Raw genomic sequence first — 14,583 nt, forward strand, 5'->3', positions numbered from 1 at the left:
TTTGTGTGAATGCTGGAAAAATTATGCCTTTAAAACATCAAAGACATATATTCAGCAAAATCCAAGACGCCTAAACACTAGTGTTTAAACATTAATTAATTTCAATGGCCAGAATAAATTAACACCTAAGAGCTTGATGCCTGTAAAAGCTTTAGACACTTTTACAAGTGTCAGGCATTTTTTTCTGCAAAAATCCTGCAGGCTTCTAGGAGAGTTAAAAAGTGTCCTGTGTGCATGAGTAATAAATGTTTCTGGTGGATTACGTTTAAAATAGTATAAATCCTCAATTTAGTATTTTACCTGTACCACAGAATAAAATGCTAACGAGCCCTGTTAAAAAAGAAAAGGAAAATCAAAACAAAAACTAAAAAAAATTGGTGCATATCAAAAAAAAAAATCTGAAAATCCCAACAAAGATTTACAGTATCTCTATTTTTCATTTATTAAATTCCTTTGAAATGCCCATATGGAAAGCCATTGCTTCTGGCCCATAACTTTTTGGACCAGAGAAGAATTGCACCCTGTACACCCAGTAACTTACTAATTGAGTGTGTGAAGGTATTCCAGATTGTTATATTATTCATAAGTTATAGTATAAAATGGGAAATTACCATACTTTATCACTTCATTCTCCCTAATAGGGAGAGATAAACACAAATCTGAAAAAGTTCTAAAACTTTAACACTCTCCAAAATTTAAAAATTTTGGCTGGAGCTCAATGTAACAATAATAATAGAGAAAATAAGTGGAATTATTTTCTGCACACCCCTACTAGTAAAGACTTGACCTCTGTTAAGTTGTTGATGTTCGCAGTATAATGTGTTCCCGCATCAATATTAACTAAACAAAAAAATATAAATTGCTGCGCAACACCTTTGTGTCTCAATGTTATTACCCCTAATTGGCTATTGTGAGTGTTTCAATATTAAATTAAATAATAAGTATATAACACTACTATAAATCAACAAAAGTGCTCAAAACAAGCAATCTCACGGTTGCATTCATCAAATAATGATACGGGCACCCATTTATATTGATGAATGACGCTAACACTTATCCTTAAAGCGACAACAATTATACAAATTACATGGACATATCCAGAACAGGATTAATGAAGTATTTTTTTATCATTTTGGAGAATGCACAATTGAAGGGACTTATGTGATGGACATGCTTATGTGATTTGTATTATTTTTGTTACGCTAAAGATAATGTGTTATTATCAGTCATCAATGTAAATGGATGCATGTATCATTATTAGATGAATGCAACAGTGAGATTTGCTGTTGTGAGCATTTTTGTTGATTTATAGTAGTGCTTTTTACTTATTGTTTAATTCATTTTTGGAGCACTTACGATAGCCAAGTATGGGTAATAACTTTGAGACAGAAAGTGTTGCGCACCAATTTCTATTTTTTGTTTAACAACAATATTAATATATAGTCCAAACCTACTTTTGTAGCCATTTAACATATTTCTTTCCAACCTAGCCTCTACTATATCCTTAAATTTTCCCTTATGGTCATGTACATGAGCGTCATACATAGATCATGTATCATACCTACATATCATATATCAGGCACACAATGAAAACCCAATCTTTGTAGATAATGTTACAACAGTAACAAAGCTTATTAAAAACCCAGGGGCAGCCCTGCTACCTGCCCGCTGAACAACGTATTTTTGCTAGATGTATTTGCTAGATAATATTGATTGTGCTTCTTGGACTGTTCAAATATTATTTATATCAAACTATTGATTGACCAGAACTGCCAATTCAACATAAGACCCAGGAGAAACACACACAGCTGCACCCTGCTGGTGATCAGTTAGTTTGTTTATTTATTTTATTTATTCACCAAATACAATTGTAATGGTAGTAATGTACAATGAGTCATTCTCAGAATGGCACAGCATTGCCTTATTGGATTCAGAAAATGGTGTATTATTACTAAGTCTTAAAGTCCATGCAAAGGTTTTAAGAAGCTTTAATAAATAAATAAACAAAAAACAAGAGGAAAAAGAACAAAAGAAATAAAAAAAAGGTACAAAATTAAAAACACAACTATTACGTCCCTTAAAAGAGGCGGTTAACAGCTGTTATCTCACATTCAGAGACTACAAGGATTCCTGAAACCCTCCCTTGGTTGCAAATATCGGTAAAACATTCTTTAACCAAACAGTTTAGTTAGTTCTAAAAAGTTAACTTTCATGGTCACCAGCAGTTCTAGACAGAGAATGGAGGTGCCGCCACCACCAGAATATGTGACATATGCATACCTTTATCAAGTGACTACACTGACTTGGCTGAGTATCTTCTTAAGTTCTAAAAGCACCAGTATAGAGGCTATCACACTGTAAATATCGCAGTGTGTAAAATCTTGGAACGATTTTGTAACCATAATGTATTATACATTGGGGGGTATTTAGCAAAACTAGTGCAGACAAGACTTGGAGCAGCTGTGGATAGTAACCAATCAGCCTCTAGCTTCAGCTTGTTAAGTTGAGCTTTGAAAATGAAAGCTAGTTTCTGATTGGTTGTCATGCACTGCTGTTGCAGATTCTGTCTGCTCCAGTTTTAGTAAATTCACCCCACTGCATATATATATATATATATATATATATATATATATATATATAATCTTAACAACATTCAGTTTGGGGTATCTGCAGCAGTCAAATGTATTATGATTTCCTTTGATAACGCACCAGAGCTGTATTGAAAGATTTATCAATAGGATATCATTGCTTTATCTGGCATAGGTAAGTATGGTTATAATTAGGTAAACAGACAGCTAGCTGGTCTAAAGAACCTACATTTTTAGTTCAGCAAATATGAAAAATATGGTAACAGATACATGTTCCCAGTTAGGCATTGTCTCATTAAATTAACTTTTGTTAAAGAGGCAAAATTATTCACAGGTAACTGTTTTGCTGGTAAAATGCAATCAAGGTAAACAAAGTTATACATATAAAATAGTTATAAATAAGGTGCTAATGCAAATGGCCATATAGTCTTCAAAACACATTACTGCTGCAGATCTACTGTGAAAAAATGCCCTGTTCCACCAGTTTCTGGAGATTCCTGAAGCAGCTTTAGGAAATTTAAAGATTTAAATTCTATCAACTACTAGGTGATGTCAAGATCAAAATTCACAGAATGTTCCTAAAACATGGTGGAAAGCAGTGTTCAGCCCAACAACACTCAATGCAGTAGGCTCTGCCTATAAACTAACCCCGCCTGGAAGAAGAGTGGTGTAATAGACCTACAGAGGTGCCAGTTCAGACATTAGTCAGTAAAACAGGAGATATAGAGATTCAAACAAGGGTATATTATATATAAATTAAATATCTTGCGCAAGGTAGAAATATGTGCAAACATTCCATATCTCTGGCTTGACATTCTGAATGTAAAACTGAAAATCGTTACATGTGCAGAATGCAAATATTTACAGAAGGAACTACGAATGTAAACTTTTTATTATACATGAAATGTGCAGCATATTTCTACATGTGCACTAAAGTAAAGCTAGCACATATATAATATATATTTATATATCTATATATAACAATTTTAGCTGGATATAAAGCATTTTTGTATTTAAACATGTACTGTATAATACATTAGTTAGGGAGAAAGAGCTGACATGGAACAGGCATCTTGTAGCAAGCAGCGTATTGATGTGAATCTTGTCAGCACATACTGATTGTACGCATTTCACTGTCACCTGGGTCAGTTTTCACACATTCGTGGTGGTGGCAGCAGCAGTATGTTACATAAACACCTGATAAGGGCACCCCCCAGTGACTGCCCTAAACTGCCATCCAGCCGGCTGACAATCATTCTGCATCCAGAAGGTGGCTGTGTCTCTGATGTGACATTGCACAGTCACCAGCATATATCAGAATTCAGATTATTAACAAAGAGTTGTTTATAAAAATACAAATGTAAAGGGTTCCTCTTAAAAAGGAGCGTGCTTAGGAGGGGGTCCAGGATGAATTCGGAAGCTCATGCAAGAGATGGAGCAAATAAAGTCTTAGTCTTGCTTGGGTTTGGACAGCAAAAGGACAGCCTGTGCCTGCTCTGCGCCCTCCAGCTGCTCTGCTTCCGACCTGCTGGTATCTTGATCATGGAGGGGGGGGGGCAAAATGGGGAAGAATGGATGGTTGTCCAGTCTATTATTGTTCTGATGCTGGTTTATTGATGAACTGGAGGGGATATGGTATTAATAATCACAATTCTACCTATATATACCTATATATACATGACATACATGAATATATATATATAGATATATAAACACAGCTGCGCAGGTGGGTTCCCTGTGGGTCCACAAATACACACACAGCTAAAGATTATTACTTCACTAAAGACACATATTGTCAGAATAAAGTGCATTTCTAACAACCTACAGCCCCTGGGGTGTACACTGTGAGGCAGGAGGAGGAGGCAGCACCTGGCAAGGATTGGAGTTGATAGGCACAAACTCCATGGTGCTCCAGTCAACAAGCACCTTCTTGGCACACAGGCAGGTACTAAGGACAACAGCAGCCAGTGCACTATATGGTTGGCTTTAACATGAGTTGAGACTCATCACTGCCCCCAGAGCCCAGGGTGAGGGACAGTGACAAGGGAAATAGGAAGGTGCTGAAATGGATATCTCCACATTGGAGGTCATTGGCGAGGACTGAGTGGAGTGGGGAGCCAGATGGCACCATCAGGAGACCTGCAGAGGGTCTGGATCAAGGTGGAGGGTGGAGATTTGCCAGCAGCCTCAAAGCCTTTCCTTCTTCTCCATGTCCACAAACATGCACAGCCAAAAGTGCTTACAAATCAGGGAGGAGAGTGAGCGCTGGAGAGCAACCACTTCCACACCTTATACTCCGGAGGGAGACTTGTCCGACACCCCCTTCAGCACCTCGTCTATTCTGTCATCTTCAATAACAACTGAGGAGAGGGAGAGACATTGGGTTGGGGATCAGAAGACTAGAGCACCAAGAGAGGTGACAGTAGGAGGGAAGGAGGGACAACAAAATAACAGGAGACCAAAGTGAGAAATGAGATGCAAGGAGTTGCAAGATATGGAGGAGGTGAGGCCTAGGAAAGCAAGCAAAACAACATGTGCATTCACTCCCACACTGCAGCTGGCCGTAGTCTAGCGATGCACACACACATATGAACACAATGATGCATACACGTGTAAACAGACATATCTTCCTAACTACATCCACAAAGAACTCGATATATGAATACTGGAGCAAAGAAACATAAAGCCACTGTAGCAGAGAAATCACCGTTCTTCCTTTTTTAATGGTATTTTGGAACAACGTGATTACTTCTTATGGATAATAGTTCTAGTTGCTTTATGTTTCATAAATCTGGCCTAAAATGTATATTTAAATTTATATTTAAAATGTTCATATTTAGGATTTACAAACTGACAATTAAGTATAACGCTTTGAAAAGGATATATGCAACATGTTTAGTATGTCTTTTAAAGCCTTTTATACATTAAGAGTAGGTCTAAAAAAATAACATGGATAGGGTGAAAAGACACATGGCCACCAAGATCACCAATAAATTATTTGATTAAAGCTGTATCAAACCCAAAAACAAAAATGTAATATAATGCAGCTTACTAGTTCTTGGATGTGGTTGCTGCATTCTTTTTTTTCTTTCCCTTTATTTTCACATGGTGATCCAGACAGTAACACACTTAGAAGGTGATTTACCAAAACTATAGCATGCAGAATCTGGTGCATCTCTGCATAGTAACCAATCGGCCTCTAACTTCAGCTTGTTCAATTACGCTTTGATAATAAAACCTGGAAGCTGATTGGTTACTATGCACAACTGCACCAGATTCTGTGTGCACCATTTTTAGTAAATTGTCCCCTTTTTGTCTTAGGGCTAATACACATGGGCAGTCAGGGGGAGGACAGTGAAAACAAGCAGTTGAGCAGCAGGTTTTACCACCCCCAACCACCCACTAAACATAACAATGTAGCCACTTAGGGCTGTACCTATTCTACAGTCATGATGCTTTGCAGTTGTGGCATGTTGCACTTTGCAGGTGGTACCGCCACCAAATGTGGCCCATGCAAGGGAATGGGGTTGTGCAGCAACTGTGTGCAGTGCATATGGTTGTGGCATAGTTTTGCAGCATTTTGAGGGTAAAGAGGAAGCAACATATTGCATCTTTAATGCCTGACAAATGCTACGTTAGCTGCACATGTGAACAAGCGTCTCCATTCTGAATGGAGGAGCAATGGCGCCATGGCATATGTACACCTCTCTTTGCTGCCTTGGCAGCTTAAGAGAGAACGGTTGGGGTCCTTAGGGTGTGTCTACTCTGGATGGAGGAGCAATGGAGACACCCTTAGAAAGCAACATTGTCAGTCTGGGGAAAAGGTAGTGTTAGATGCACTAGTAGATTTAAATGGACTTGTCCAACACATTTCAGCCAAACTCCAGCTAACGCTTTTTAAGCAGTTACAGTGACAGTTTTTTTTCCTTTTTGGATAAAGGTTTTACTTATATGAATAGAAGCTAACCATTGTATGCACCTCTGTCAGTGCTAAATGGTTTGTCTCAACCTTCTAACTGCCACTTTAAAGTGGTTGTAAACCCTAAAATTTTTTTTAAAAAAACCCCCAAAAAACTGCAAGACAAAGGCATAATGAGCTAGTATGCATAGCATACTAGCTCATTATTATGAATTACTTACCTGTGATCGAAGCCCCCGCAGTGGTCCTCGTTCACTGCTCTGGTGGCCAAAATCTCTCCCGGGGGTTACTTCCCGGTATAGCGGCTCCGGCGCTGTGATTGGCCGGAGCCGTGATGACATCACTCCCGCGCTTGTACGAGAGAGCCGCTGGTAACGGCGCAGTCTAACTGAAGCATACGTGTCATTGCTTAGGTTTGCTTAACTGCACATGTGCTGATGACGTTGGCACATGCAAATACAGGGGATATCTCCTAAACTGTGCAGGTTTAGGAGATATCCAGTGTAGCTACAGGTAAGTCTAATTATAGGCTTCCCTGTAGTAAAAAGTAGTTGTAAAGGGTTTACGACCATTTTTACTGGTCAGCTTGTTCTGTTAAATGAAGTTGAAAAATACTCTCTTTCACTAGGTGAAAATAAAAGTTAAAAAAGCCCAGAAAAGAAAATGAATGCAGCCACCACATCTAAGAATTAGTAATCTGCGATATATTACATTTTTGTTTTGGGTTTAATACCACTTTAAAGCTACCATAAGATATTTTGAGCTGTGGGCAAAATAATTGTACAAAAATATTGTTAAAAATGGATATAGCTGGATTAAATGTGGTACATTGTTGTCATTTACCATAAAATAATGTCAGTGCTGAAACCTTCCACTCACTTTAATGCTCATGCTCTGGGAAAAGGCAGAAATTTCAACTTTTTTTTTGGTTCAGCTCCCTTTTATATATATTGTGTTTTTGTACAAAAAAAAAAAAAAAAAAAAACAGATCTTAATTTTGCTTTTAAACCTTTTATTCAAAATATGGCCTTAAGTAAATGGTCAACAAAACGTTGCCACAAAATTTGCAAGGCCTCACAACTGCTTTAAAAAAAAAACTGTAGCTTCACATGGTATTTTTAAATGTAACTGCTGTGTTATTCATTCTAATCACCTAAATAAATGTCCTAGATTTGCAATTAAGGGCAAATGAAGCAGTATTACCACATAATCCATACAATGTATTTATGATAAAAAAAAATGTTCCCCCAACGTTTTTAATATGTCTATGTTCTATTAAACTGCACAAAAGATAAGAAAAAAGCTTTACTAAATTGCATTTGAAAACAAAAAAAACATCTCCCAAGCTCCGTCAGTCCAAATAAACAGATCAATACAAGCGTTGACTCACACAGGATTTGGATAGAACACTACGCACATGTATGCTGCAGCAGTCAGATCAGCACCTTGGACAGCAGTGTGTCCAGCAGCCAAGATGTAACACAGTCTCAACATGTGAATATACCTGTATGCATCAGGCTGTAGAGCTGGGACTTAGAAAAGAATAGGTTGCTCTAGTATGTAGCTGACAGCAGAATGTTGTAATAACACAAGTCACACCATTCATAGTGCCTGATACTGATCAACCCTGTGTGACCTGCCAGAAATCATGCAGTCTGAGGATCTGGACTGAGAGACTGTAACAATTCTATGACGTCATGATGATTCAGAGATGGTGATTTTTAACAGAGGAATGTAATTAAATAAAATGGATCTGTCACTGATTTAACAAGATCTTTACAAATATATATAGTATATGCATTGATGTGTAAACTCAAAGTGCACATTCTAAATCCTGTATCTGCTAGTAATTTTATAATCTATTAATTTTAGAAGGCTTCCACATATAGAGGTTTGCAGTTTATGGAAATTCTTCTGAAGATAAATGGAAATCTACCTCCAGGTGGAAGCAATGGATGGCACCAGGCATCAGACATGTCCTGTATACTTTGGGTACATTTTCCTAAAAATACATCTGCTTACCTATCTCATTCATCTTATTATTTTGGAATAATCTCATTGCATGTACCTGGCTAGCCTGTCCCAATGTTCTGTGTTGCTATGTTTCCCTCCGATGAATGCAGTTTGCACCTACAGACCCATAAACTTGTATGGAGTCTACAGATACTAGCTAGGCACACATACTGAATTATGAACACTTTTCTCCTTTACACGTGTAAATGTGTGGAATTACCTCTCTAACAGGCAGGTTGCATCTAAATATAGATTTCCTTGGTAAATATATCTAATCTGTCCAGAGAAAAGTAGCAGAGCTTCTTTAATGAAGTCACACACTCTACATAATGAAATCACTTACACCCACAGACACAAGCGGACAGACCAGCCTGCTTCATGCAGCCAGGAAGATGGACAGAAAAATAACCACACATACAACTTGAAAATATGCAATGCTTCATTTTGGGGGATGGGAGGGTTTAAAAAAAAACAAGAGCAGGAACACCAAAAAACGAATTAAAGAACATATTGGGGAGAGAAGTGGACGGAGATCCAACGGGTGGTTTATGGAAAAATGGTGATTGAGGGGAGTAGACATGGGGATTGACATGGGGGCATAGTTGGAGGATGGGTGGCAGGAGGAAGCATGGATGAATCATTGAACATAAGAAGGGTGATTGAAGAACTGAAAGAATGGACAATGAGAAGAGTATAAATAAGGATGGGGATTGACAGGGAAAGATGAGGTATGGAAGATTTTGGGGAGCATAGATGGCAGATGGAAGACTACAGGCATTATTGGAGGATGTTGTGGGGTTTATAGAAAACTGAAAGGAGATTGAAGGAAGTACTGTATATATATAAATATATATATATATATATATATATATATATGTGTGATGGGAGGCAGGAGGGACTGATGGGGGATGGTAGGTTTTAGGATTCTATATGTAACAGAATATATATAGATAAAGCATAAAAACTTGTGGGGAGCATATACAGAGGATGGGAAGTTGGAGGTCCAGATAGAGAAAGGAAGGTTGTGAGATCATAGATGGAAAATAAAATTTTGATGGGAGCATATTTACAGGATGGAAGACTAAGGTGATTGATGGAGGATGGAAGGTTATGGGATCACAGATGGAACATGGAATAATCAGGGGAGCATATACAAAAGATGGTTGATTCTCGATTAAAGAAGGAAGAGGGAATATTGGGGGAAACACACATAGATGATCACAGGCTGGAGGGACCGATGGAAGATGGTAGATTGTTGGTATCATAGATGGAAAAATATTGAGGGAAGCCTATGTAGAGGATGGACGACTTGGGGAGGGGGGTGTATGAATAAAGGATAGTAGATTGTGGAGATCATAGATGGTTTGATGGGAGCATACATAGACAATGGGAGACTGGAGAGAATGATGGAGACTATAGATTATGGGTATCATAATTGGAAGAGAGAAGGTTCAGGGAAGCATATATATATATAGAGAGAAAGAGTCATAGATTGTGGGGATTATAGATGGATAACAAGGGTTTAAGGGGAGCATTTATAGTGGATGGAAGATTTATGAAGGATGTCAGGCTGTGGGGGTCACATATGGAAGAAAATGGATTAGAGGGTGCATATATAGAGCATAGGAGACTGATAGATAATGGTAGATTGTGGGAATCATAGATGAAAGAGAGCATATTGAAGGGGTCATATATAGAGGATGGGAGACTGATGCAGGATGGTAGATTGTAGGGATCATAAAAGGAAGATAAAGGATTGAAGGGAGCATACATAGAATATGCAAGACTAATTGAGGATGGTGAATTGTGGGGATCATAGATGGAAAAGAATGGATTAAAGGGAGCATATGTGGAGAATGGAAGACTGATGAAGGATGGTAGATTGTGGGGATCATAGATGGAAGTGAGAGTATTGAGTGGTGCATATATTGGGAATGAAAGACTGATTGAGGATGATAGATTATGGGGATCACAGAAGGACAAAAGAGCAAAGGAAGCATATATTGAGAATTAGAGACTGAGGATGGTAGATTGTGGGGATCATAGAAGGAGGAGAGATCATTAAAGGAAGCATATAATGAGAATGGGTGACTGATTGAGGGTAGAAGATTGTGGATGGCAGAGAGAATATTGAATGGTGCATAGATAGAGGATGGAAGACTGATGGAGATTGGCAGATGTGAAATTATAGATGGAAGAGAGATTATTGAAAGGAACATCCATGAAGGATGGATATCTAGAAGAAGCCATGAGAGATGCCAGATTTTGGGGGATACGGATGGCTGATAGGGGATTGAGGGGTCCTTCATGGAGAATGGAATACTGAGCTGAGCAGGGGGTTGAAAAAGGTTGAGATAGACCACACCAGGGAAGTGAGAGATGAGCGATGTATGAAAGGCTGGAATGAAGGGAAGTGTTGGGATGTAGATACAGGTTTACATCTAGTGGAGTAGATGTATGGGACTGAGAGAGCCCTGAACACCTCATCTGCTTACCCCTCTTTGCTCTTCCGATCTGTCCCAGTTTTGGGGGTCTTTTCTGCTGGTTGCCCCCAAAAAAGGCGCTGGTGTCCTGAAGACGGCAGCTGAAGGAGATCTGCCCCACCTCTGTGTCTGAGCCATAGTGCCCCATCTTATCCTCACTGTAGGGGAGAATCTCAGACATGTTGACAGCACCAGCTCCAAGTCTTGCAGCACGGAGATGTGGATGTAGAAGGTCTCAGTTGGGGGATCCTGGTGTAGACGGCTGCCTGGGATCCTGGAGAAGATGCACAGATGGATGATAGAAATGGAGAACGAAGAGACAGGTCTGGGTTCGGTGCGATCGGCGTTAGATGCGCTTCCCCAGCTCCTTCTGTAGACGTCTGAGGAGACTCTAAGAGATTCTACATCATAAAGGGAAGCAATGTCCAGGTGACGTCATGGGAGGGGGGTGTGTGACATCAGGAAGCGAGTGCGGAATAACAATGACACTGCAGCAAACAAGGAATCAACTTCACAGAAACAAACCCCAGAGAAGAGGACCGGGCGGGCGGAATCCTGGGGAGGAGTATATCCTAGGCTGGGGTCCGGGGACTTCCTACCTCGCTGGGCTCTGATGGACGGGCACCGAGTCCATTTGCATACATCGTCATAGAACACATGATCCGGACCTCGTATTTACATCGTTCATTTTTATTTCATTTCCATTTTATTACCTAGGTGCTGGCTGGATGCGGGTCACCTCTATCCGCTGACAATGACATGTCTAGTGCAGTGTATGGGCACACTGCAGGCCAACATAGCATTCATTATTATACTATATATTTATATGATATGAGCACAGGAACATACTGGAACCCTTATCAGTTATTAGCCAATCAGGAATCGTCTTTCCCTGTTTGTCTGCTGTAAATTAATTAAAGGTGACACTTGATTGGACGCAAGCCCTACGCTGTCTCTAGAAATCTCTAGGGCAGCCTTTCTCGACCTTTTAACCCCAGAGGAGCCCTTGAAACAATTTTCAGGTATAGGGAAACCCCTGTTAAAACTAGCGTTGCACCGATACTGAGCATTTGCACAAGTACTTGTACTCATGTAAATGATCAGACACTAAAACCGATACCTTCAGTTCAGGTGCGATTTCCATGGTCATACACTTTGACAATTCGCACCTGTCTGTCAAAATCAGACAGCATATACACTATATTACCAAAAGTATTGTGACACCTGCCTTTACACGCACATAAACTTTAATGGCATCCCAGTCTTAGTCTATAGGGTTCAATATTGATTTGGCCCACCCTTTGCAGCTATAACAGCTTAAACTCTTCTGGAAAGGCTGTCCACAAGGTTTAGGAGTGTGTCTATGGGAGTATTTGACCATTCTTCCAGAAGTACATTTGTGAGGTCAGGCATGATGTTGGACAAGAAGGCCTGGCTCGCAGTCTCTGCTCTAATTCATCCCAAAGGTGTCCTATTGGGTTAAGGTCAGGACTCTGTGCAGGCCAGTCAAGTTCCTCCACCCCAAACTCCCTCATCAATGTCTTTAAGGACCTTGATTTGTGCACTGGTCCAAACCATTTAGTGGAGGGGGGATTATGGTGTGGGGCTGTTTTTTAGGGGTTGGACTTGGCCCCTTAGTTCCAGCAAAGGGAACTCTTAAGGCATCAGCATACCAAGACATTTCATGCTCCCAACTTTGTGGGAACAATTTGGGGATGACCCCTTCCTGTTTCAACATGACCGCACACCAGTGCACAAAGCAAGAGCCATAAAGACATGGATGAGGGAGTTTGGGGTGGAGGAATTTGGCTGGCCTGCACAGAGTCCTGACCTCAACCCAACAGAGCACCTTTGGGATTAATTAGAGCGGAGACTGCAAGCCAGGCCTTCTTGTCCACATCAGTGCCTGACCTCACAAATGTGCTTCTGGAATAATGGTCAAACATTTCCATAGACACACTCCTAAACCTTGTGGATAGCCTTCCCAGAAGAGTTGAAGCTGTTATAGCTGCAAAGGGTGGGCCAACGCAATATTGAACCCTATGGACTAAGACTGGGATGCCATTAAATTTAAGGTACGTGTAAAAACAGGCTTCCCAATACTTCTGGTAATATAGTGTATGTAAACCCGGTCTTTTTCATAATTATAAAGAAACAGTAATCATTTTTCATTAGTCTATCTAGAAAAACCTGTCACATAACACTAAAACTAGGTATCAGTATCTGCGAATACTTGAGAAATAGTGTTGGCACTTGTACTCATTCTTAAAAAATTGGTATCGGTGTATCCCTACCTAAAACCAATTCATTGTTGGTCAGTGGGTAAAATGCTTTTAAATGTTAGATACACACGCCGAGAATCGTTCAAAAACGGTTAGTTCGGCAGTTACCGGACAACTTTCGGCCCATATGTACAGCCTGCAGGGTTGAATGTCAAAAAAACTGCCTTTGTGTACCAAGCTTTAGGCTCCTAGTTACAGAGGGGTGGATTTACTGAAACTGGAGAGTGCAAAATCTGGTGCAGCTCTGCATAGAAACCAATCAGCGTGCAGGTTTTATTATCAGAGTTTAATTTAACAATTGGAAGTTAGAAGCTGATGAACCTTGTAGTTGATCTGGTTGAAAAAAGACACAAGTCCATCCAGTTCAACCCACACAAAACAAAATAAAATAAAACAAAACACACACAAATAGAAAACATCCATATACACAATCATTTACCCACAGTTGATTCAGAGGATCGCAAAAAAACCAAAACAATAAAGCATGATTTAATTTGCTCCAGCAGGGGAAAAAAATTCCTTCCTGATCGCCCAAGAGGCAATCAGATATTCCCTGGATAAACTTATTCTATAAATCATAACCTATAAATAGTAGTATCCAGTTATCTTTTGTGCATTACTATAACGGAAAAAAATTACTGCGCTATCCCCATAAAACCTGTATACAACCAGTGTACAGAGTATACGAAATCAAATAACACAAAGCTGCAACTAGAAAATGTGAGACACCCACACTGTAATAAACAAAAATCTAAAGTAGCTGCGCTGAAAAACTTGAATAATGGATGAGAATGAAACAATTAAATCACCTCTCAATAGGAGGGTTATGCACCCGTAATGTAGTGACAAGTAGTGAGAAAACTTATTTAAACCACATCAAACAAAATAAGTATAACATGGAAAAATTAGTGAATTGAGTCCAATCCAAAAGTATGAAGGGAAGGGAAAAAGTTCACTGGCAAAACACTCCTTCAGAGATGGGTGAGACAAGCATCCATGTGATGTGAGTAATACGACTATAACACCCAGAAGAACGTGGTGACAGAAGGGTACTTCCACCAATATAAATGCTGCCCCTTACCAGCTCCTTTGATCTCTTGTTACGGAGATCATACAGGTATCTACCCCAGCCTCGGGTCTTGGTAAGGACGGGTCCCAATGTGTCTCTCCACCATGGGTCTTCTAAGCAGTAGTTGGACACTCATCCCCCATAAATGGATAGACAAAAAAGGCTCCTCTGCTGCCACCTTCAGCTATGTCTCCTCTCTACTTCCTCCCATCTTTTGTGCATTGTTTCT

The 14,583-nt window shown here is 39.7% G+C and overlaps 1 protein-coding gene across 1 annotated transcript; it reads right to left on the reverse strand.

The window, feature by feature from the left end:
• Positions 1-1,819: 1,819 nt before the first annotated feature.
• CAMK2N2 (calcium/calmodulin dependent protein kinase II inhibitor 2) lies at positions 1,820-11,608 on the reverse strand. Its single transcript, XM_073626591.1, has 2 exons — positions 11,016-11,608; positions 1,820-4,948 (listed from the first exon to the last, which is right to left on the reverse strand). The coding sequence occupies exons 1-2, from the start codon at positions 11,182-11,184 to the stop codon at positions 4,878-4,880; spliced, it is 240 nt and encodes a 79-aa protein (XP_073482692.1). The 5' UTR covers positions 11,185-11,608; the 3' UTR covers positions 1,820-4,877.
• Between the last annotated feature and the right edge of the window lie 2,975 nt (positions 11,609-14,583).

This window comes from Aquarana catesbeiana, linkage group LG04 (genome assembly GCF_042186555.1).
Source record: "Aquarana catesbeiana isolate 2022-GZ linkage group LG04, ASM4218655v1, whole genome shotgun sequence".
Classification (NCBI taxonomy): domain Eukaryota; kingdom Metazoa; phylum Chordata; class Amphibia; order Anura; family Ranidae; genus Aquarana; species Aquarana catesbeiana.

Bases quoted from the DNA above. Each gene is read 5' to 3' on its own strand.
- CAMK2N2 (XM_073626591.1), bottom strand. From the start codon at position 11,184: ATGTCTGAGATTCTCCCCTACAGTGAGGATAAGATGGGGCACTATGGC. The intron at 4,949-11,015 runs GTAAGCAGATGA...CCCTCTCCTCAG, and splicing joins GATCGGAAGAGCAAAGAGGG to TTGTTATTGAAGATGACAGA.